The sequence below is a fragment of the Setaria viridis genome, chromosome 3 (genome assembly GCF_005286985.2).
Source record: "Setaria viridis chromosome 3, Setaria_viridis_v4.0, whole genome shotgun sequence".
Classification (NCBI taxonomy): Eukaryota; Viridiplantae; Streptophyta; class Magnoliopsida; order Poales; family Poaceae; genus Setaria; species Setaria viridis.
The window spans coordinates 1,441,718-1,465,735 of record NC_048265.2 but is presented as its reverse complement, the minus strand read 5'-3'; the positions used below and the strand labels follow the sequence as shown (position 1 = coordinate 1,465,735).

The following is a 24,018-nucleotide window of genomic DNA, read 5'->3' as shown; positions in this document are numbered from 1 at the left end:
CCAACGACACGCCGCCCGCCATGGACTTCGATGAGGACGTGAAGCCCATCGTTGACGATGTGCCACCGGGCTTTGAAGGAGTCGTCGGCCCTAGCAGGGACAAAGGGAAGGGAGGGGCGCCCCCAGATGTGGTCGTCAATGTGATGAGTGCCTCACTCTGCTATACAAAATTGGGATTTTTTTGGTGCGAGGTTCACAATGTGAGATAAGTAATGATGATGTTATATGCACAAGATAGTGTATGTTTCCAGTTTTAGTCAATCTTGAAGCTGCAAAACAAGTACGTGATGTATCTTGGAACTTTCTAGGGAAGTATCTTGCTTTATTTCTTCCAATTTATTTTTCAAGGACTCTTGTGTCATATTCACCTTAACCAATGCCATTGGGTGTTCTTCACATTTGATTTTGTCAACAGAAACTGGCCACAGGATCGCTGCCTTTAATACCGCGAAGTGGATGTGCGGCGAAATGTCATTCTGGATCTAACTGATATGTAATGTCCTACTCAGTAGTTGCTGTCAATTAAGAGGCCGGTGAACTGTTACTAGTTCTGGACTGCTTAGCTTGAAATCGATAATAAACTGCGACGTTTTTGTTTACGATCGAGCTGAACAGATTCTGGGCTAGCATTCAATTAATAGGGAAGCGAGACGGTCGTCGTCAACCTCGCTTTCGAAACGAGAAGTTGCGACGGTACAGGGAACCGTACAGGAGAGTCACATGTACCCAACAGCAAAACGTCGTGGTTACTGGCCGGGTCACACAGTAATGTTGCGATCGGTGATGGTTCTGCGATATCGCAAGCTACAGGTTTCCGACGCCGAGGCGATGCAGAGCACATGTTCTTACGCCCATATTTTTTCAGGGTGCTCCCTGTAGAGATGGCAACATATCAACCAATCTGTGCAACCTTGAAACTACGAATCAGGACCACAGGATGCCAATCCAATAGATGGGATGAGAGGTGGGACTATTTATGCTTAAGCCCCCCCCCACCCACCCACCCGCCGGCCATTTTGCCAATACCCCTGCTGCCCGCGTCTGTTCCCACATCGCCAGACCCTTCCGTCGCCGAGTCTGGGGGCATTGCGAGTCAAGGCCGCTGCCACGCGCGTGCTCCCTAGCGTCCTGTTGGACTCCGCTGCCCCCACCTGGTCCCCGTCGGATTCTGCCACCCCCGGCCTGGTCTGGTCCCGCCCGTGCGGCTGGCCTGGTGCCTGTCGCCCCCGCCCGCTTCCTGCTGAGCCTGTGCTTCTCCACGGCGACTTCTCCTTTTTTTCATTCTATCGTAACAGATGCAGGGGTTTCTTTATGCATGTACTGAGTGTCATCTTGAGAAAGGGCAAGGTATTGTGGCCGAGCACTTAAATCCAATATGCCATTCTTCTCTCCTGATGTAAGAGAGTACAGTATCGAAGACTACCGTCTTGCACATCATGCTCGTAAGTTTGGCCTGCATGCTGCTGTAGCCATCCGGCTGAGGAGCAAGTACACTGGTAGCAATGACTATATTCTAGAATTTTTTCTCCCAGTCAACTGCAAGGGCTGTGGAGAGCAGCAGATGTTATTAATCAACCTTTCCAGCACAATGCAAAGAATATGCAAAAGCTTGCGAATAGAATCTGAAGCTGAGGTTGATAGTGTTAGTGCTTCTGTTGTATCAATGAATAAGAAGAGTAATGGAAGTTTGCCAACCGCTAACTTTGAAAGTTGCTCACATGATGACCAACCAATTACAGAATCTGCGTTCTAGGATCTATCTTTGGGTGACAAGAAAGGAGATATGAGCCATGAACCAACAGCAATATCTTCCCATGAACTGAACCAATCCGCACCCACGACGCTTTCAACCAAGCTCCCACAGGCGGGGGCGACGGGCACCAGGCGGGGGCGGTGGAATCCTACGGGACGCTAGGGGAGCACGGGCGCCACCACGGAGAAGCACAGGCTCGGCAAGAAGTGGGCGGAGGCGACAGGCACTAGGCTGGGCACACGGGCGGGACCAAACCAGGTCGGGGGTGGCGGAATCCGACGAGACGCCAGGGAGCATGAGCGTGGCGGCGGCCTTTGGGGCGACTCGCGATGCCCCCAGACTCAGCGACGGAAGGGCCTGGCTATGTGGGAACAGAAGCAGGCTGCAGGGGGTATTGGTAAAATAACCGCGGGTGGGGGGGCTTAAGAGCAAAATAGTCCCACCTCTCATCCCATCCATTGGATTGGCATCCTATAATTCTGATTTGTAGTTTCTATGGTTGCACAGGTTGGTTGGTTCGCAGATACGTTGCTGTAGTGGATAGACAACGGTAGATTTCCGGATGCAAACAAAGCTTTATTTTTTAGAGAGAGGATGTAAGCAAAGATGCTGTCCCAACAGACACGAAGATGATGGATGGTAGCGGGCCAGCCCAAACTTACATGGAGCCATCATGGACGGACGCAGAATTCAGTGGGTTATCTACCTACGAAACAAACATAGCACTATGCCCAGCCCAGCTCAGCCCAACTAATTTGGGCTGTGTTTTCGCATCATGACTGCAGAAGACAGTATGGGCCGTCCTGCTGCCCAGCAGCAGCCTGCTACGATGATTCCAACAGAGCCCATTCCGCTTTTCCTTTAGGAAAGGGCGACTGCCATATCATCCTAAATCTCTCTCTTGGCGGGCAACTCCACGGAAAAAAAAGAGAGAGAGAACACGTTAAACAAACTCCAGAGAAAAAAAAAATCTCCATGATAACAGGAGCAAGAAAGGTGAAAGCAATTCGAATCTGGCTTTCGGGACCGCAAAGCCGGTTCGGCCTTGGCCCTTTATTCCATCCAAGCCAAGCTCTCTCGTCAGAATCAACGCCTCTCTTCTCTCTGCAGGCATCATTCCCCTCTGAAAGACTTGGAATGCTGGCGGCCAGTACAGGTTTTCAGCATCCGAGTCCCAGTGGCGCTCATTCTTCCGACGAACCGGAGCATCTGGGCCCTGTCGACATGTCCTTGCCTGCAGATCCTGCCTGCACTGCAGCGAGTGCACTTGCCCGCTGGACCAATCAATCAATCAATCAGAGTCGTACTATTATATACTCCAAGGCCGTGTTTAGTTGGGGAATTTGGGAGGTGCCAAATTACTGTTACAGCACTGTAGCACACTGTAGCGTTTCGTTTGTATTTGTGAATTATTGTCCAAATATTGACTAATTAGGCTCAAAAGATTCGTCTCGCAAAGTACAACAAAACTGTGCAATTAATTTTTAATTTCATCTACATTTAGTACTCCATGCATGTACCGCAAGTTTGATGTGATGGGGAATCTTCTTTTTGCATAGTGTCAAAGTTGGGAGTTGGGAGTAACTAAACATGGCCCAAATAATGCAGCTGCAGCTTCGCTTGGAATCATCGGGCAGCTAGCCAAGCCTGCAGCCTCGACTTTTGGCTGCTGCCTGCCTGCGACTGCGAGATGCGATGCCAGATTGCCATATGCGTCTCCTTCCTACCACCTCCACCTCCATCGATGGATAGCTATCTTATCCCGCGCACGGGTTCCGCTCCGCCTGTCCCCTCTTTTAAGCTCCTCCAGTCGATCCTGGGTCCCCTCCCTCCCATCGGATCTGAATAATGTGCACGGTGGTGATCGGACGCCGTTGGGTTGTTCAGGTTCAGCACAGCAGCACCCGGCACGCACAGGCACAACGACACACCATCTCTCCCACCTTTTTCTCTTTGGCGAAAAGAAAGACCGGATTCACGAGCACAAAGAACTGGAGTAGGTTGCAAAGGCACCAGCCCAGCAGCAAAGCATAAATGGCCAATTATGCTCCAACTGAATGAAGATCCGTGCAGTGGGTGACGGTGGATCGTCTGGATTTGGAGCATCTTCTTTAGCTATTCAGAGTTGCAGCCTGACCTGTCCTTTGTGCAAGGACGATACTGTAGATAGTGTGCGTTTAGAGCACACAGTGCGGACCGATCCGTGTTGATCATCGGTGCCTCAGGGCTGTAGAAAAAAGAACGAACGGTATGAGATGCCACCGGAAAATGACTGAAGCCGAACCGCATGAGATGCCCACGCTGCAATCTTATCGTCTTCTTTGCAATACGTGTTTATCCATACGTGTACGAACTGCATGCTTTGCTCTAGGGAAACGAACAGTATGCGATACGCCCGGCGCCGGGAAAATGACCGGAGCTGAACAGTGAACAGTATGGTTGCTGAGATGCCTGCGGTGCGCTGCCCTGACGCCGTGTGCGTGCCTCAGACGGAGCAGATCCTCGATCCCGCGTGAAAGCAAAACAGCACAAGCCAAAGCGATGCCTACCTACTTGCCTATACCACATTATTTTCTTCTCTTTTTGAAACGAACTTGCCTACACAACACGAGTTCTGAGTTCATCCAAAGGCAAAGGAACAAGAACACACGGCGCATCGTGCCAGACGACTCGATGATGATGATTGCCCGATTGGGAGGCGAAGGGACAGGCGAGCATGGCCCTGGCGAACCGATAGGACGAGCGATCATTCACCAGTTATGAATGAATGAATGATGATGATGATGCGCCAGCCCACCACTCTGCCTACCCGCCGAGCACTTTGGATGGACGACGAGCGCCGCCGCCCGCCCGCGCGCCCCATCGCTCGGTTCGCGCGTCCGCGTAGGACGCAACTGCAGCTGCAGCTGCAGGAATCATCCGCTTTTCGCCACAGGAGACCGCGTAGGCGATGCCCCGCCCGGCACCCAGCGCCAACCGCCGAGCGAAGGACATGACGGCCAGCGACGCGCACTACCGGTGGTGCGCAGGCAACGGGCACGGCGCGGGATGGCGGGGCGGATCGCGACCGGGATAAGCCTCGCGTGGGAGGTGCTGTCATGTGAGCCTGCCTGCCGCCCCCGTCCCGCACCTGCCGCCGCGTGTGTGTGTGTCTGTGTGACCGACCGGTGGCGATCGATCCCCCAACCCAACCCCGCCGGATCGGACGTCGCGTGCCTTTCGGGCGGCGCCGGCGCGACGCGACGCGACCTGTGCGGCTGGGCCGGGGCGGGCGGGCGCCCGCGTCTGCGTCTGCCCCACGCCCTCGCGCTTTTGCCTTTTCGTACGTACGTGGTATCCCGTGCCTTTTTTCCGCGCCGTTGTATTCGACTTGTGGTTCGATGCGTTTGGGCGGGCGGAAAAGAGGAAGGGAAGTTGTAGCCGAACTATTCCTCATATCGCTTTGGCCTTTTTGAGGGGGAGGATTGGATTGGTTCGGTTCGCTTGGAATTGTACAGAATCTCGGAATGCAATTTGATGTGGCGCAGGCGAGAGAACCTTTTTTTTCTCTCTCCATTATTTCCTTTACAACGCATGCCCCTGTCTATATTATTCCTCTCCTTTTTGCCGTGTCGTCAAGATATATTGCGTGTTACTCAATTTCGTCCTGCATTATGATTGCCCTGGTGATTATTTCGATCGTATTATTGGCCTGCACTGCTGCAAGTGCGCGCCGAGTAAAAAGCGCCCCAGCTTTTACATAGTGAAAAGGAGTTGCGTTGCAGAACCAGTAGACAAGACGTTAGCCAAAAGGGGATGCACAAAGAAACCGACCGCATCCACGATTATGGAACACAGAGCCATGCTATTTGTAGTAATTGTACTATTGATTATATATATATGACTCAAAAGTGTGGAGAGAACACAACAGCACTATTGGGATTTGGCAGAAAATTTTTGTTGCATTATTTCTCCATCTCGCATTCCGCGAGACCACCGGGCTAGTTAGGGGAAAACGCAAGTAAAAACGATTACACCACGCGCACACTCCACTAGTGAAAAGCGTAAGAGTGAAAGGAGAGAAAAAAAAAAAGCTCCCTAGCAAGACGGGGCACCCAACCATACCATCATATAGCAGTATCTGGTGGTGGTATAGCGCTTTACAACTAGGGCTGCTCGGTCAGATCAGCCACACGGTTTTTTTCTTTGTTTTGGTTCATCACCGGAAAAATTCCTGTAGTAATCAGATGACTCCATTCGCAAATACTGGGCGGGCGGGCAAAGGTTTCGTCGACATCCCGGCGGTGTCTCACACCGTGTAGTTCTGCTGGATGGTGTCGATGTCCAGCCCCTTGAGCTTCACCACCGACTCCACGTGGCCCTTGAGCGTGTTCAGCTCCCGCAGCCTCGCGATCTCAGCTCGTCTCTTGGCCTGCTCCGCGATCTCGGACAGCTCGCGGTAGCTGCTCTTGTCGTTGAACAGCGTGTTCGAGGCGGCCTCCGGCGGCTGGAGACCGTGGAGTGTCCTCTGGGCGGTGGCCCATTGCGCCTCCCTCTCCTCCCGGCCGTAATCCTTCTTGGTGGTGAAGGCCGTCTGCGCACCAGAATTCAGAAATCCATCAGCAAACTTGCTTTGGAAATTACAGCTACGTCTATCTACCCGTCCAATGACAGAGGAAGCGGTACAGTACCTTGTTCTCAAGGAGGTTGTCCCAGGCCCTGCCACTGAGCACGAAGCGGATGAAGAACTTGAACAGGTCGAGCGGGAAGTAGAACACGATGCTGTACAGCCAGACAACACCAGCCCAGCCCCAGCCGATACCCTCGATCCTGGCAAAACCCCAGTTGGCGTACACAGCAAGGAAGGTCGCAACCTGTACCAGCAGAATAGGCTCAGATTAGGCACGTGTTGATGTGCTAAGTTTCAGTTGGATCAGAGGCAAACAGCAGGTACTTACAAGTTGAGCAAGCAGGAAAGCGGTGACCAGGAGCAGACCAGGGCGCTCCACGAAGGACCAGCTACGGGAACGGGTGACGAAGATCAGAGCCTGGCTCACAATACTGACTTGGAGGTACAGCGCAGACATCATCTTGCCCTCACTGTCCCTGATTGGCTTCACACCAAATTTCTCCTGCACAACGGGAACCATAGTGAGAATAAACTTCAGACATGAACGCTCTTACTGATTGAGGAATATCAAGGAAAGGAAGGTTTGAGAACCAACCGGGAAGAAGTCGGTCTTGTGCATGGCCCAGAAGAAAATGACAGTCATCAGAGCAAGGTAGCTGCCGAGTACAACACCAGTAGCAAAGATTTCCTTCAGCTTCCAGCTGTCAGGAAGGGGAGACGGCTTAACTCTGTCCTTAGAGATTGTCATGATAGTACCTGCATTGTTGTTTTAAAGAATGAGAAGTGATCCTTGTAATAGAACAACACTGTTTAAGATACTATTAGGGAAACAAGAATGCATACCGTCATTGAGAATGGCAATAATAAGGACCATGAAGGGCGAGAAGTCGTATTTCCAGATCAAAGCAATGAGCATAAACCCAAGCTTTATGACAAAATTAAAGTTAGGTCGCTGAGAAACTAACACTTTTCAGTTGAAAATTTTTGTGCCATGTACTTACCACAATACGGATGGTGATGGAGACAGCGTAAATCTGGTGATTCAGAAAAAGGAGCCGAGAAAAGTCAGAATGCAGATCAGATCATATGCATGCCACATAAAAAAAGGGACAGGTAGAAAGGAACTTACGGTGTAGTTCTTCATCCTTTGGAAGATGCATCTGCTGGTGAGGACAGCGCTGATAATGACGCTAAGACCTGGCTCAGTTAGGACAATATCGGAGGCGCTCCTTGCAGCATCAGTAGCATCAGCGACAGCAATACCAATGTCGGCCTTCTTAAGAGCTGGGGCATCGTTGACACCATCACCAGTCATACCAACAATGTGCTTCTTCTCTTGCAACCTCTTCACAATCTCATACTTGTGTTCTGCATAATAGTAACACCATCAGCAAAAGATACATGCATAACAAGTAAATAATATTTAAGCATTTGACGCACCAGGGAAGACTCCAGCAAAACCATCAGCCTTCTCAATGAGCTCATCTACAGGAAGTGATTCAAGTGTGGAGTCCTTGTTTGTGCCGAGCAATGAGGAGGAAGGATACATGTTGGTACCCATGCCAAGCCTCCTTCCAGTCTCCTTACCAATAGCAAGCTGATCACCTGAAATACAGAAAAGTTCAGGTTCAGCACTTGTGCAAATACCAGCCCAATAGGTTTTGTGATCATTCAGTGGTAACAGGGTATATACCAGTGATCATCTTGACGTTAACACCAAGAACAAGAGCCTTGCGGATCGTCTCAGCACTGTCGTGCCTAGGGGGATCAAACAGGGGCAACAAACCAACAAATTGCCATGGTCCACCAGAGGCGTCCTTTGATTTCTCAGGTACTTCCTGTGGTAAGGTCACATTTGGTATAAGAATATGGTTCAGTGATCACAAAAACTGCAAGAAAATGGTAAAGAAAACCACCCAGGATACCTGTCTGGCAACAGCAAGTGAACGAAGACCACGCTCAGCATACTTGTCGATTATAGAGTGCACCTTCCTCCTCATATCCTCCCTGCAGTTGCACAGGTCGAGAATCTGTTTTGGGTTTCACCACGGTAACAATTAATTAGTCACGCTGAAAGAACAAAGTCCAAATCGGTGCAATGGTTCAATTAAAATAAAGGCAACTATTCCTCACCTGCTCAGGAGCACCCTTGCTGACACGGTGCCAGTTGCCGTCAGAATCAATGTATGTCAGCGCAGTCCTCTTGTCGACTGGGTTGAAGGGCAAGAAGTGCACCTCCCTGATACCAGCCCTAGCCTCCTTAGGATCAGCAAGCATTCCAACCATGGCAGCATCAATGGCATCCTGGTTCTCAGTCCTTGAAGCCCTCGCAGCCAACAGCAACACGTGATCTTTGTCGACGCCTTTGCAAAACACCTCGACGAGGTTCTTGTCAACACTAAGCTTGTTGAGGGTGAGTGTGCCAGTCTTATCACTGCAAAGCACGTCCATGCCAGCCATCTCCTCAATAGCAGTCATCCTCTTAGTGATGGCACCCTGCTGTGACAGCTTGTGGGAGCCGATGGCCATGGTAACTGACAGCACAGTCGGCATGGCAATTGGGATACCACCGATCAAGAGGACCAACAGGTTCTCAATTCCACTGCGGTATGCACGGTGCTGGATCGGGAACATGACGATGATCTCGATAACGATACCGACCGCAATGGAGCAGATACAGAAGTTCCCAATAGCAGTGAGGACCTTCTGGAAGTGTCCAACCTGGTTGGTGCTGTCCACAAGATGAGCAGCCTTGCCAAAGAAGGTGTGCACTCCAGTGGCAATGACCACAGCCTCAATCTCACCTTGCTTGCATGTTGAGCCGGAAAAGACCTCATCGCCAGGGCCCTTGGTCACCGGGAGGGACTCTCCAGTAAGTGCAGACTGGTCAACCTTAAGAGGATCACCCTCAAGGAGACGAGCATCAGCAGGGACAATGTCACCGAGCTTGATGCTGATGATGTCACCAGGAACCAAGATTGCAGCCTCCTGCTCGCCCCATCGGCCATCTCTCAGCACCTAGAACAGATAAACAAATCCAATGAATTCAACAGTTAGTGTTTTTTTCTAAAAAAATAAGCTATTTAGTTTTACAATTATTTACAGTTTATTTTAAGTTGCCATTAGCTACATGACTGCATCCTGGTACCTAACACATTTCGATTTGTTTGACTCACCACAACTTGGATGAATAAAAAAAAAAACCACATATGACAGCGATGTGCATGCGATGGCATGTTTTTCTTCTCAAAGAAATTAAAAATACAGGAAAGAGACAGGCAGGATGGCCACTCAAGTTGAGAATTCTGAGTCAGTTGACATGAATTGTGATGCCATATATAATTCCATGTGCAGGACAATAATTCATCGTCCTACTCAGATACCTGCACATTATTCTACCATAGATAAGACTAAACCTACGTAAGAAAGAAACTGGAACTTGACTTCCTGTTGCACTTCAGAAAAAATGTAGGTCCAGATAAACTGCAAATGCTAAGTGCACTAAACTAGCCGAATTCTTTATGCCGAATAAACAGTATCCAACAGTTGTGTCCCTATCTTTTCCTCAATGATGGAATATATGCCCACTCATGACACATTCAATGGACCATTCAGAACTTAAGTTTTGGACATAACATAGTTGAAACTTTTTCAACCTCAAAGGTCCTACAAAAAGATTCCCCCTTCCACTATATTGCAACTTGTCTATGAAAAATATCATTGCTACCGTACCATGGAATAAGTTCATGTATTTTCTCTTCTTTTTATTCTTTCAAAGCTGTTTCTTAAAAAAATGTTTTTCATTTGTTCACTGCAGCCTGCTGTGCTTACCTTGGTCTTGGGGGCAAGGTTGGCCATGAGCGCAGCTGCAGCATTACCAGCGTTGTTCTCCTCGATGAAAGAGATGGTGGAGTTAATAACAAGAAGCACAATGATACCGACGAAGTCCTCCCAGTCCGGAGGCTTGCCACCACCGTTGGCCAGCGCAATGGCCATGATGGCAGCCATCTCCATGACCCACGACAGCGGGTTCCACATGAACCCGAGGAACTTGAGAATCTTGCTCTCCTGCGCAACACAAAGACAACCCAAGTGTTAGCATCACACACAGCACATATATGGATTAATCCAAAGGAGTACATGTGCAGATTTGATCCGGTCATCACCTTCTTCTCCTCGAGCTTGTTGGGGCCGAAGATCTCGAGACGCTGAGCGCCCTCGTTGGAGGACAACCCCTCGCGGGTGCATTTCAGCTGCTCGAACACCTCCTCGATGGGAATGTTCTCCTGCAAGCACAAATAGCATCACTGAGATGAGATAAAGTTTTTCCATGGTCACAGCCAGAACAGTCAAACAACACTCCATGCTAGCTTCTACTTTGTGTGGGCCAACTATGTCAGTGACTACCAGCTAAAGCCGTTGGAACATGACAAGAACTTAAGAAGAGCCCAAAAGGACAGGGCCATGTACGGGGCCAATGATTGCCGACAGTACGGCCGTCCGATCTCGATCAGAGGCCGCGGGCGTGGGGTGGCCGTCCCGGCGTCCCCCCTTCTGCTCCGCACCTTCCGTGGCCCCTCCCACGTGTGAGTGTGTGACCCAGCAAGGGCCTGGAGATGCGTGCGGAGAAAGATGCAGAGTTCATTTTCGGCGTGCAGCGCGGGCGCATGAGAACCGGTGGAAGTGGACGGACAAAAAGATGAGCAGGCAGGCCACTTGTCAGGTGGCCTGTGGCCGCTCCACTGGTCAACAAGGATTAATTAAGAAAACGAAAAGCAACAGCTCAAAGATGCACGGATTTTCTCTGAGCCGGACGGCCGTTAGTTAGCGGCTAATCTCTACAGCATGATGCCTGTGGATTTGCGTGCTCCGTGCTAAGCATACTTTTCTGATCATGAAGTACTTTAGAGTTTTGACTTTACGTGCAATTTCGTACACCAATAATTTCCACCATTAATTTATTCGGTTATTAGGAATAGAAAATTAATAGCAGGAATATATGGTAACTATAAAAAAATCAAAAGGGAAGTAGTAACTGGACTGCACAAATTTAGATATTTTAAGCATGTATAAAAGATTCAAACCATCGAGGTATGTACAGATCTAAGACGAAATACTACTAAATTCTGTTTCATACTGTACTACTCAAATAAGGAAACGTATTAAATACGGCGGATTAAAATGGCAATAAGTGAGCGGGCGAATTCAGAGGTGGGTGTTTCTCTCTCCAGAGATAGGTGGGCGGCGGCGGGGCAGCGAGCACAAGCTGTGAGCATTCAAACAAATAGCTCACACGAGCAAAAATACGGGAGGAACATGGCCACGGCCAGTGGCCCTTCCCCTCACCTAAAAGCCGTTGGGAGATTGAGCGTAAAGGCAGCGGGCTCATCGTCATGTGACTATGTGAGGGGGATCGGAAAGGCATAAATCTTTGCATGAACATGAACAGGATTATTCCCTTTTCGTTTTATTTGGTAGAAAATTGTGAGCGCGTTTTTCTCGGTGAAATTAAACCGGTTCCAGAGTGGAGGAACTCCTCCTTGATTTCCTCCGACAGCAGGGCGGAGAAGGAGGAACGGGAAAAAAAAAGTCAAAAGGCAACTGAGACCGTCACATGATTCAAGCAGGGCGCAACGACTAGACAAAAATCTAGGACGGGACTCAAACAAGGCACAGGCAGGCGAGAGTAGCAGCAGCGATTCCTCACCAGATCGACGGCTTCATTCTTAATCTCTTCGAGCCCACCCATGGCGGACGGGTCCTGTCAGTCCGCGCCGAGCCCGGCCGGGGGAAGCGAGCGCCGGAAACAGAGCGGGGCTCTAGAGGCCGAGCTCCAGCAGCGGCGAGCTCTGGGTTCTCGCTTCTCTCCTCTCGCGAGAGGGAGGGAGAGAAGGGAAGGGGGAGGGAGAGGAATGGAAGTGGTGGTAGTAGTGGGCGTCGACGGGAACGGGAGGCGATGTGGGGAGCCCTATATAGCGGCCCGCCGCTTTATACACCCTCCCTCCGGAAGCCGGTGGCGGGCCATCCCCAGCAGCCCTACCACCGCAGGGCCCACCGAGCCGCCAGGTGGGACCCGGGATCGCGCCCTCTATTCGCGTGCCCCCGTCGAGTTAGGCCGCCCCTTCAAAGAACCCTCTCCCCCGCCGCACCTGGCCCCGTTCGCACCCGGTGAGATCTAGCCTGCGCGCTGGGGTTTGGACCAACGCGTCAGTGGGTTGTTGGTAGAGCCCGAGCGGGTGGACGTGGACATATCTATCTCCCGGTTTGACTCCGCGCGGGTGCGGTGGGGCGGCCTCGCCTCGGGCCCGGAGGACGGAACCGATGGCCGTGGGTGTCAGCCACTTGGTGGTGGCAGGTGGGCCCGCGTCGTCACGGGATAACGGGGCTCCTTGGGGCGCCGTTCTCGGGTCGGTGAATTTACGAGCCCCGGTGCCCGTGCTTGGGATGGGGACGGAGATTCCTTCACGGAGCCGCCGCGCCGGCCGTGCAGCGGCGGCGGCGGCGATTCCGTTCCGTTGGGTGGATAACGATCGTACGGTGCGAGGGGCTCCGTGCGCCGAACCGAACGGGAAAAAAGGGCTCGGCTCGGGCGTAGACGACGCTAGCAGTTGGCCAGCCGTTGGGTGGGTGCGACGCTGGAATGGATCGATGGGGTGGAGCAACAAGGGAGGGCCGGCCGGGCAGAAAACAGCAGCAGCTCGTGCTGTGTCTGATGAGGCATGCAAGTTGTCAGCCGGAACGGGCATGTGCAGCTGCTCACTGGAAATCCGGAAGGCCTGGCCGCGTGCGAGAACGTCGAGGTGTTCCCGTACAGATCCAGCCAGGGCTCTTTGCACCGCCGTCCCTGCGCCCATCTTCGTGGATCATGCAGGATTAAGTTCTCTTATTACTTTCAAAAAAAGATAGAGAAAGGATTAAGTTCCCATTTTTTCTGGCAGCGCGGATGATGCGGCTTGTGATGAGTCCAAGGAAGAAGCGCACGGCACCTGGAGATGACAAATGCCACTGCGGCATGTTCCGAATTCTAATCGGTGGCGAGCTTCGCTTGCAGGTGAACGCAGCAGCGTGCCAGCGTCGGCAGCTTGCGGCGTCCGGAAATGATTGATTAGCAATTGCAGGCTCCTACCCGATTCTTAATTTCAGAGGCTTTTGCTTGCCACCATATGGCCATATGATCCTCTGTGGACAGGAGGACACAATAATGCAGGATGATAGGAACGAAGGAGGTTCAGCTCAGGCCTTCGGAAGAAAAGAAAAAACAGGTCGGCGATGGCAACTTGAGATCTGAAAAAGCGCCGCCCGCATGTGTCCGTCGCCTTATCTTCACGGTTTTCACGAGAGATTCCGGCGCCCGTGATGCCAGGCGACCGACCGCTAATACTGCCACCACTTCCATGTAAAAGGTTTGCTTGCAGTTGCAGCTGCGTACAGGCCGTACAGAAAACCGGAGCTATTGTTCTTCGTCAGCTACCACCACCTGCGACCTTACTCTGTGCCAGTGGATGCCAGGGCTTGTGCACCAACAACGTAGAAGCGGTGTCTTTTCCTCTGTGCTTCGCTGCGTGTCCTTTGGCAGATCGGCGGATCGGGCAAGGCCGTGCAGCCATTTCCGTACCACACGCGCCCAAGGCGTTCGTTCGGTTTGTCCCCTCTCTCTAGTCTGTTCAACGAGAAACGGATATGGACGGACGGTACGCCTGTGGCCTCGTTCAGATTTCGTTTGACCAGGCTTTTTTTTGGGGTGTGCGTAGCGGCCAAATTCCTCGTGGAGTTCGAAACGGCACCGGATGAGATCTGCCCGCGCCTGGCTTGCCCTTCTCGACCCCCTCGACTCTCGATCGAGGAGGCCGAGCACTACTCCGTTCCGTTCATCGCAGCCACACAAAAAAAAGGGACAATCGCTGTGGCGATCGCACGGTGATTCAGAATTCATCAGAAAATTAAATGAAAGAAAATCCTGAACTTGGTGAGATCCATGATGACTCCAAAGGTCAATCCTGCCGACGTGGATGGGTGCACCGCACGAGCCCTCGGCCGTTGCTGGCCCTGCCGGTCCGAGCAGCCAAGCGCCCAAGCCGCCCTGGGCTTCTGCCTGCTGCTGCTTGGTCAACGGAGCGCCCCCATGGGCATCTGAAAGCGAAAGCGCCCAACAATGCTGACGTCTGACAGCATGCGCGAGTCCTCCTTCCTGCCGCTCCCATTTTTTCCTCGGCAAATCACATCAGCATTACACATGGAATTATTGGGCCATTACAGCGCATGCTTATAGAAAAGTATTTCCTTTCACATGGAAGTAATGGCCAGGCCCTGATGGGGCTCTTCTGTTCCTTGGAGGTTTATTTCTTTATTTGTTCGTTTAATTTTCTTTTTCTCGGTGGCCAGCAACCAGCAGCATGGGGCTCTCTGTTATTGCTCAGTGCTAGGTAGTAGCTGATGAATCGGTTTCTTGAGTGATACGATCGGATTGTGGGTGACAAGATGGGACAAGTTATTTTCGGATCGAAAAGAAGGCGACAACGTAGCTCCCTAGAAGAGTTCGAGTAGTGCGTGTTGTTTTCAAGCGCATGCCGGTAAGAGAAGGCGACAATGTAGCTCCGTAGAAGAGTTCGAGTAGTGCGTGTTGTTTTCACGGGCATGCCTGTAAGGCGAGTCTCGATGCTAGTTTCACGAGCACCGTTATCAAAATTGCCATGTCAGCTTTTCAATATAACGAAACTGTCACTCTCAGTGCACAATTTCACTGCACAGTTTTATAGATTTGGTGCAGCATTTAAATTTCACATTGGGTTGTGATCAAATATGCCATTGAAACTATGTAGCTTTTTTATAGTAAAATATGATGACGTTACTAAACAAACATGGTTATACGTGGCCATCTCTCGTATTAAAAATTCATTTAGGTAAATAAGCATTGCTTTCCAAAAAATGTGTCGTTTAACTTCAACATTCATACGATGTTAAATATTCGCATATATGAAAATGATTACATACATTATATCTCAAACTGTAGATATATTTGGATTGCGCCCGAGCTTGTTCCAAATATGATCCACCAAGTCCTTCCTATTTCCTGCCACTTGTCCACTGATAACAGACCATCAAAATATTGTAAGCCTTCAAAAACTGAGCTAAAAATTTGAAATGAATGCACAATGCAGTGGCTTAGTTCAACACTGAATGCATATGCACCGTACAGCACCAGGAGAAATTGAAGTTGTATACGAAAACAAGTTTGAAAGGCATGCCAATTCATCACCACGAACAGAGTTCAGATCGCATAGTCAACAGAGTTCCTACTCATACAAAATTAATTCGGCAAACTTACCATGGATTTGCGGATTGATTTCCATGTGGGGAATGACTTGGGCCGCTGCTTTCTCTAGATCCAGGCCACAAACCTGCTGTTGGTGGAGATTCCGAGTACGACGAGCCCCACTGCGTTGGCGCCGGCAGCGGTGCTGCATCTGCAGGTGAATTCCGACGGGAAAACAGGGGGCTGCGGTGGCGCTGCCGCCGGAGATGGAGCTGCGGGAGAAGTACTGCTGCCGCCAACCTTCGCAGGGCCGCCGCCAACCTGCGCTGCGGATCTTCCTCGGCGGGACATCTCACCGGTGCCGCCGGCCTGCTCGTCGATGGGCGAATTGGGAGGCGGGGGACGGGAGGCGGGCGATTTTGGAGGGAAGGAGTGAGCGATTGCGCGCCAATCTGGAGGGAAGGCCGAGCGATTTCGCGGGCGAGCGCGGGAGCAGGGGAGGGGGAGGTGGTGCCGTCGGGAATACGGGATCCGGCGATGAAACGATGATGCTCTCAGTGCGCGTTTCATCGTGCTAGTCACATCGCATGTTTGGATGCGAAGTATTAAACATAGGCTAATTAAAAAATTAATTGTACAGATGGAGTCTAATTCGCGAGACGAGTCTATTAAGCCTAATTAGACCATGATTTGACAATGTGGTGCTAACGTAACCATTTGCTAATGATGGATTAATTAGGCTTAATAGATTCGTCTCGCGAATTAGCACAGGTTCTACAATTAGTTTTATAATTAGTTCATGTTTAGTCCTTTTAATTAGCATCCGAACATCCGATGTGACACTGCTAAAGTTTAGCACCCAGTATCCAAACGTCCCCAAATAACTAAGACCTTGGGCGTTTCATGGTGACACTCTTCCTCTCTCTCCCCTCGTTGAATACCAGGTCTTCCATGAAACCCCGTTCAGACTGGCCTAATGCTTGTCCTTCTCATCACTCGTCGATAGGGATTAGGGAAGTGTGGTCCTGGCATAGGGCGTTGGATTTCTGTAGGCAGCGTGGTCCTTGATTGGATCACATTACCTTAAATTATCATGTAGAAGTTCCAATAAAAAAGTTAGACTGAAACTTTATACCAGGAAAAGATTGCATTGGTTAAATTGGATTTGGACTGGAACTTTATCGTGACAAGATTGGTTTAGTTCTCTTTCGAACCTTTTGAACACGGCATAGTCCCTGTTGGGTTAAAGCAACAGTTAACGGACATGAGGCGATACTGGCGCCTTTGATGATAAACTGAATTTTTAGCATTTGAAGAAAAACAATGAATTTTATGCAAAGACCCTGTAGTCTCAAGGTTGACCCTATCTTCTCTGCCACTGATTAATAATAACACGATGCAAGTCGCACACATCATAGCATCATCTCCCTCCCAAATTGTAGTTGTTTGCCACAATCATTGCTCACCTTACCCATCCAAAAAAAAACACGCAAAAGGACTGAAGCCGTCACTGTTTCCAGAATTATGCACAATTTTGTACCCCATAAGACCGGCTCAATTGAGAGAGAGAGAAAAAATAGTGATTAAACTGAAGGTCAACTGTTTTCCCCGGCCACGCATTCCATTTTCGCACCTCTTTTTTTCTTCAGCCAATAAGGTCAACAGGTCGGACCTCGCTCAGGCGTCTCCCCGTGCGGCCGTTCTTCCGAGCCGTGAAAGGGAGCCAACCGATTTCAATGCCCATTTCTTCAGGATCCTGAAGAGGCAAAGTGGAACTGCTCCTCTGCAAGCCTCAGCAGCAGCTTCCCCTTTTTGTTTTCAAGGTCTCCTAATGGCTTCGGAGACTCGGACAGTGATGGTTAGATTTCCTTGTCATTTTCCTCTGCCTCTTCTTTGGATCCGGGTGGCAGGTGATCACGTCCATGATTTCGCAGCGGTCAATTTTACCCCTCCTGCAGCGAGGAGAGCCATCTTTTTTGAAGGAACCAGGAGACGGGTTGGGTCCCTCCTCCCCCCTACTTGGCACGCAGGTCAGGAGTCCAGCTTCACGGCATCTTCCCGCGTTGAACGATCGGACAGCATCGCAGACAATGCTTTCCTCTCTTGCCGTTTTTCACTGAATTACATTCCCTAGTTTCTGACGGCTATCTTTAATTTTCTTTCGGCTGCTGTTTGTTTCCACACTTTTTTACTGCTGCCTTTTTTGGATAATCTTGACTGCTACTTTGTTCTTCACTCCTGGGCAGTAAAGGCTTGTGCGCGCAAATGCAATATTTGCAGGTTTTTGGGTCAACCCATGCGTGTAGAGGCATTGTTATGAAATCCAGTGGCCAATTTTGCCGTGCTTTCATTGTATCTACAAGTTTGGATTCTTGTCGCTCCGATAGGATCCTCCCAGCTTCTAAGATACATGTTTATAAATGGTAGACAACCTAAAAAAATCTCAAATCAGACGAACGATGGCTGCAAAAAGGAGACGTACGGCTCTCGCCGGTCAATTTTGTTGGGAAAGCTACCGATTGAACCCGGTCCAAGTCCAAATCCTGCCATCTCCTTCGTCTCATCTTTTATCATTTCCGGCTCTTTTCTTGTTTGGACTGGCCTGAAGCCCTGCATATTTTGTTCTGCCAACCACAGCTGATAGGGCCACGTGCTACGGAAACAGACCAATCCGTTCCGGTAGTCCAACACAACTGACAACTCCATCAAGATGTTCAAAGCAGGCATTCCCAAGGAGCTGTAATCTGCGCGTATGAACCATGCCGATCACGCGATCATTTCAATATGATTGTTACCACGACTCTTTTCTTTTTTAAAACAAAAATAACCTGAGCTAGCCGGCCGTGCCGAGAATTTTGATTGCCTGAACTTTTGTTCTCTTCATACTCTCACAGACACTCGCGTGCATGTCATGAATAAAAGACTGTTGTTTATAAGAACCTGAAGAAAGAACGGAAAAGGTTTCAGAGTTCGCGTTGGGCGCAGTTTGGAAGTCTTTGGCAGTCAGCGTCTGAGTCCTTATTTCATCACGTTTCCTTGCGTCACCTTGAGTCAGTAGTCAAGATGATGAAACGAGATACGTCTTTCTGCAAGATTTTGCCTTTTTCCATTTGCATTCCAAAAATGTGGGCAACGGCGAGGAAAACCGGCGACGGCCGGAAACTGGAAAAAATATATGATGTCCTCTTTTTTCCAGACAAATTAATTCGATGCATGGACTGACAAATGCAGATTTGACCATATGGAGCAAAATATACACCACATGATGATGACTCTGAAGGTACCATGATATCTGACAGAAAAATGATAAAGATAAGGTGATCTGTTTACTTGTCCAAACCTCTAACTCGAAGCGTAATGATAGGCCTGCTTATCACATGAGCTGTGCTTCGATTGGTGGTATCTTTGGCCATATGCACGTACCATTTTCTAATGCACGTCGCCACTAGATTCTGTTTTCTGAGAAAGGCGACAATTTCTGGCAAGCAAATTTCTCCGAGAAGTCTATTATGCAGGTAATAAGTATGAACGACAGACAGGACATCAGTTTTCGCCACATTTTGGATGACAGAGAAACTGGGGTTAAGACGTCAAGGTCCGGAAAGGAGCCATCCATCATGTGCACAGAGGCGTTGGACTCTCGGTAGGAATATGCAATTAGGTGCCCATCATCGTTGATCGATCCATTGCGGCGGCTAATTGTCGCCAACATGTTTGATGACAGTACTCTCTCTAATATATTATTGCTGCATTTTGCTTTGGACCAGCAGGCACTTTCGATGGACATGAAATCCCCCCTCTCTCAGAAAGGATCGGCTGGCTTAGCATCTAATTTAATTTATAGTCAAGTTGATTTTCAGAGCTAGCGTTTAAAACGTGAAACGCGCCTTATCGTGTATAACAGTGGCTCAAGATCTGTAAACCGCCAGAACGTGAGTCCTTTCAGAGGCACCGATAAATAAAAAGCAGTACACCAAGATTTGAATTCAAAGGCATTTACGATTCAAAACCTAATCCTCGTTTGATTATTCCACGCCCAATCGAATCGCTCCACTTAGCCGATCGAGGTCAGAGGAGACCTCCGGTTCACTTCAGCCGGAGACTACAGGAAATTACAGCCATCTGATCTGAATTCTGAACACGACCTGTTCCAGTGCTCGAAATCAATCACGAGCCAAACTTGGCCGGTGGTCACCAGTTTCCCAGTCAACTTATCGGCATTAACAAATAGCAATCGGTCGATAATTCAGTAGCCACGGCGTGGATACCCGTGATTCAGCCGTTGAAATCACCAATCCACCTCCGACAATTTCTGGAGGCAACAAAATCTACAGGCGACCCGGCATTGTTTAGTGCCGAATCGTATCATGGTAATGTTGAAAGGAGCGCACCGGGCACAAGCAAGTTCACGGGATTGGGTGATCCCGGGACACGCAAGGCCGCGAGGATGCCATCACCTAGGCGGGCAGAGGCAGACTTGAGACTTGCGCGCGCGCACGAGGCGGCCCCGGGCGATCTCAGAACTGGATCCCTTCCGGGTCAACCCGGGTGACGCCGGCATGCCGTCGTGGGGGTCTTCCTCCTCCCAGTGGAGGCACCGGCAGGTAGCCCCCGCCTGGAGGAATTCGCTGGTCCACATGCGGGCAGCTAGGAGGAGGACTGGAGGAGCATCTCGGTGTTCGTCGCTGAAATCTTGCAATGATTTAATGGCTCGCCGCTCTTTCCAAGATGTTGCCATGACGTCTAAGAAACCTCTCTCTCGAGAGGGAGAGGAGCTAGCAGGACTTTTCCATGCCACTCTCGTACGAACTAGCTCTTGATGCGCTGCGGTCTGTGACAACGACTGCTGGTCACAGAGTTTAACTACATGATGATCGGATGAAGCGGCAACAGACCACAGGTACCTGCTTTCTGATAGAGAAATTCAGAGTTCTGAATGTGTATAGCAGGTAGCTAGCTGCATCTGCGTGCAAAACCGAAAGCCTGAAACATTATGCGGTTTCTGCAGGAATTCAGGTGCCAGGTAGGCAGGCTGCATGTAGTAGGATGGATGGCAGATCATTATCCGCTTTTTTGTTTCCTTTGCGTGGCTTGATGGATCGTTGTGCCATGTTACGGTAACATGACATGGTCCCTGATCGATTAGGTGCTCGTCTAGTGATGATCACGGGACGCCAGCGGCAGCGAATCAACGCGTACGCGCACACACCTCTTGGGCTCTGCTAACAGTGACCCTGCATGGACCATCTGTACCACGCCACTGACAATTAGGGAACCAAACCGGGGGCTAATTGTGATTCATGATCACAATTAAAGGCCACTGATTAATCCGCGTTATAGCCAACGCCTCTGAAAGAAGGACGCACACACGACGAAAATGACTCGATCGCGACCTACTTGAGCGATCGCGACTGCGGCTAGCATGGTAGGCCGACTGCACAAGCAACAGTTGCATCTTTCTGACGATAGGATTACTTCACAATGATGTTCAGTTTGAAGAGCAGAAGCAACTGCTATGTATTCGCGCCTTTTGTAACACATCGTCCATGTCCTCCTTCGTCAGTGCAAGGTTCAGAGAACTGTTTGTAACCTGTCCATAATCAGATATAAAGGCTACATGGAGAATCAGCATATTTTATTGCATTATGGCCTTATGGCGCCACAAGGCTGTTTCAACTTTGTTGATGAATTAGCCTTTCAAATACTGGCAACATGGCATCTGCCATCTGGAGAGCCGTTTATGTAGGGGGATAGACTTTTGGTGATTTAACAAGGCATGACTCGTTCTAACCATTTCTTTCCTCTACTGAAATAATCATGCTAGCCTTTCAGAGCACAGGATCATTATATTTAGGTTGACCTCAACATAGCTCTTGCCCTCAGAGCTAATCAAAGAGCTAAATTAGCCCATCAGAAAAAAAAAGAGGCTCAATTATAAGTACTAGTTTTCCCGGAGGCCCATTTCCTGCGGTCGGTGGTTGACAGTTGACTACTCCCACTCGAGTTGTATCATAAGTTCTTCAGCATGCTATTATTGCACAATCTGGCAAGTTTAACTAGGACATGTGGTTTAAGCATTAGATGAATCTCTGTGGCTCCACTTGTCATACTATGTGTATGCTAATTTTGTCAAAGTATACATACACGCAGGGGAATTTTCTTATATGCCACCGAGAAAACTCAAAAACCCTCGTAAGCTATCGATGTGTCTATTACACATTTGATACCTACAATCACTGGCATATATGAGAAATTTAGGTTTTAGTTTTACTTAGTGGCATGTGAGGAATTTGATGCTAGTCCAGGTAGAGAGACCCCAGATAATGCATGCATTTTAACCAATTTTCTAATACAGAGATAATGTAAGCTCAGATAACATAACGAAAATACTTGAGACATCTGTATGTTGCAATGATTCTTGGGCAGAGTTGACCTTCCAAGATGCCTCATCACCCCATGCTTCAGGCCGGCCACATGATTTGAGCTCCACATGGGCAACATGAGTTCGTTGCAACAGAGCACAAGAAATGGAATCCTATTATCAAAAGGGAATAAAAAAAGAGGAAAGCTAAATAAATAAATGGAATCTTGGCAACCGTCGATTAGGTTGCAGATAATTTCACTAGATCAGTTGCTGTCCAAGCCCGTTTGTTTTTCCAACAAACTACGTGTCGGAGACGTTTGACACAAGGCTATACTAGGCCTAGTGTGATAATGCTGGATAAGATGTGAGACTAGAAAAGTATTCAGCAAAGCAAAAGTTCAGAACTCGTTCCAAGTCCAGGTCAAGTGTTCGGTAGAAAATTAAAGGCGTGACGTGTATAAAGAAGTAAAGAACTCTGCGCACCGTATCAGTTTTCACAAGCTTTGTGATGACGCCGTCTGAGTGAGTCGGAAAGGCATAGCCAGTTTTAAATCCGCGCTAGCATCTGTCGACATGAAACGAACAGATGCACGGGTATTACGGCAGCCTGGTCAGGTTGTGCGTGTCCGCTTGCATGCGATTTGTCTGAGAGTGAGGGCAAGAACAAAAGGAGAAGATCATTGCAGCTAGGAAAGCATTTGTTTAGCAAAGAAATACCAGCAAAGGTTTGGTTTAATTTCGCTTTTCTAAGTCCCAACTGCTCTTGTCAATTATAGTCTGGAAACTTTGGGCCAGGCCCTTAGGCGTTGCAGCAGTGTCAGAATTCAGATTCTCGTTGTTGCCGTATGACCGGCGCAGTTTGAAAAATGTTGCTTCTGGATTACTGCACCGGTATAGTACTGCCTTTTGACAATGGATCGGCAAGCATTGCTCGTTTCATGGGAGCATTTAAATCGATTCAATTTGTCATGCAGCAGTCTTCAGTGTACGTCACACCCTCTAACCAGTTGCTCTGAATCCGGCAAGCCTGCAGCCAATCCCGAGTTCAGAATGGTGAAAGGTTTCAGAGACAAGAAAAGCAGCCATGCCGAACCTGCAGGCTGCAGCAGCACAGTATCAAATTTGGAGGCGGCCTTGATGAGGGCAATAAAGCGTTGAGCCCTCCGTCCCCATCCATGATTCATGACATTTCCTTATCAAGTTGGGGGCGGCTTGAAAAAATATCCTGACATTTCCTTATCAAGTTGCTGCGATCCTAGTCGCAACTGGGATCGCATCGTGATCTCTGTCTACGCCGGTGTGCTTGTTTCTTTCTCCACTATAACGTTGCGTGATTAGCTCAGCATCACTGGCGGATCTCTGTGTTTGTTAATCCGTTGGAATTGTGGATGGCCTTATGTGTCGCTAGTACAGCAAAACATTGCCTCAGTGTTGTCGAAACTGAATGAATAAAAATCTAGTGTGGTGCAAGCATTGGCTTAGTGCGTGCTTTCAGTTGCTGTACTTTTGCCCAAAGATGATTATAAATATAATTAACCTCATAAAGTCACGGCTGCTGTTGTGATCATTCTTCTCGCGCCGAACGTTCTGAATATTCGCGTCAGAATGTCTGCACGCACGGACGCAGTGGCGCGATCCCGCCGCCATGGTGGAACTATTCAGAGGCCGAGGAAAACGAGGCACCAGGCATCGGTACGTGCGTGGCTGCTAGCTGCTGCTGCATGGTCGCGAGCGATCGAAGTCTTCGGCGAAGCGTGGCGAGGACTCTCCGTCATGTCATCATGTGATTACTAGACAGTACCTGCATGCAGGGCGACATTTCAATGATTGGAATCGCGAGCTGCTCGTCCTCGTCGTCGTCACGCCGATGATCAATGGCGGCGCGTCCCTGGCGTGGAAAGTCACGGTCGGAGCCGGCGAATTCTCGCGCTCGTGGGTCGAATTTTCCGAGGCGACGCCGGCAGCAGGCTGCGGGGAGTGACCAGACCGCGCTGTGGATGCTAGCAACAGCAGCAGCTCGTTTCAATGATTGGTCCGCG

General features: G+C 49.6%; 1 protein-coding gene and 1 long non-coding RNA gene across 2 annotated transcripts; both read right to left on the bottom strand.

Annotated features, from left to right (window-relative positions):
- Positions 1–5,674: 5,674 nt before the first annotated feature.
- LOC117848182 (plasma membrane ATPase) lies at positions 5,675–12,321 on the bottom strand. The gene is given in 16 exon segments (XM_034729512.2): positions 5,675–6,326; positions 6,424–6,606; positions 6,691–6,864; positions 6,958–7,118; positions 7,206–7,287; positions 7,364–7,396; positions 7,492–7,730; positions 7,803–7,967; positions 8,056–8,200; positions 8,288–8,392; positions 8,496–9,277; positions 9,280–9,325; positions 9,327–9,380; positions 10,194–10,430; positions 10,529–10,648; positions 12,070–12,321. Coding segments are annotated over 16 exon segments (2,853 nt in total). The 5' UTR covers positions 12,112–12,321; the 3' UTR covers positions 5,675–6,041.
- A 2,923-nt stretch (positions 12,322–15,244) lies between these two features.
- On the bottom strand, positions 15,245–16,213 carry LOC117849996 (uncharacterized). Its single transcript, XR_004639142.2, has 2 exons — positions 15,688–16,213; positions 15,245–15,446 (listed from the first exon to the last, which is right to left on the bottom strand). It is a non-coding gene; the product is annotated as an uncharacterized lncRNA (long non-coding RNA).
- Positions 16,214–24,018: the final 7,805 nt, after the last annotated feature.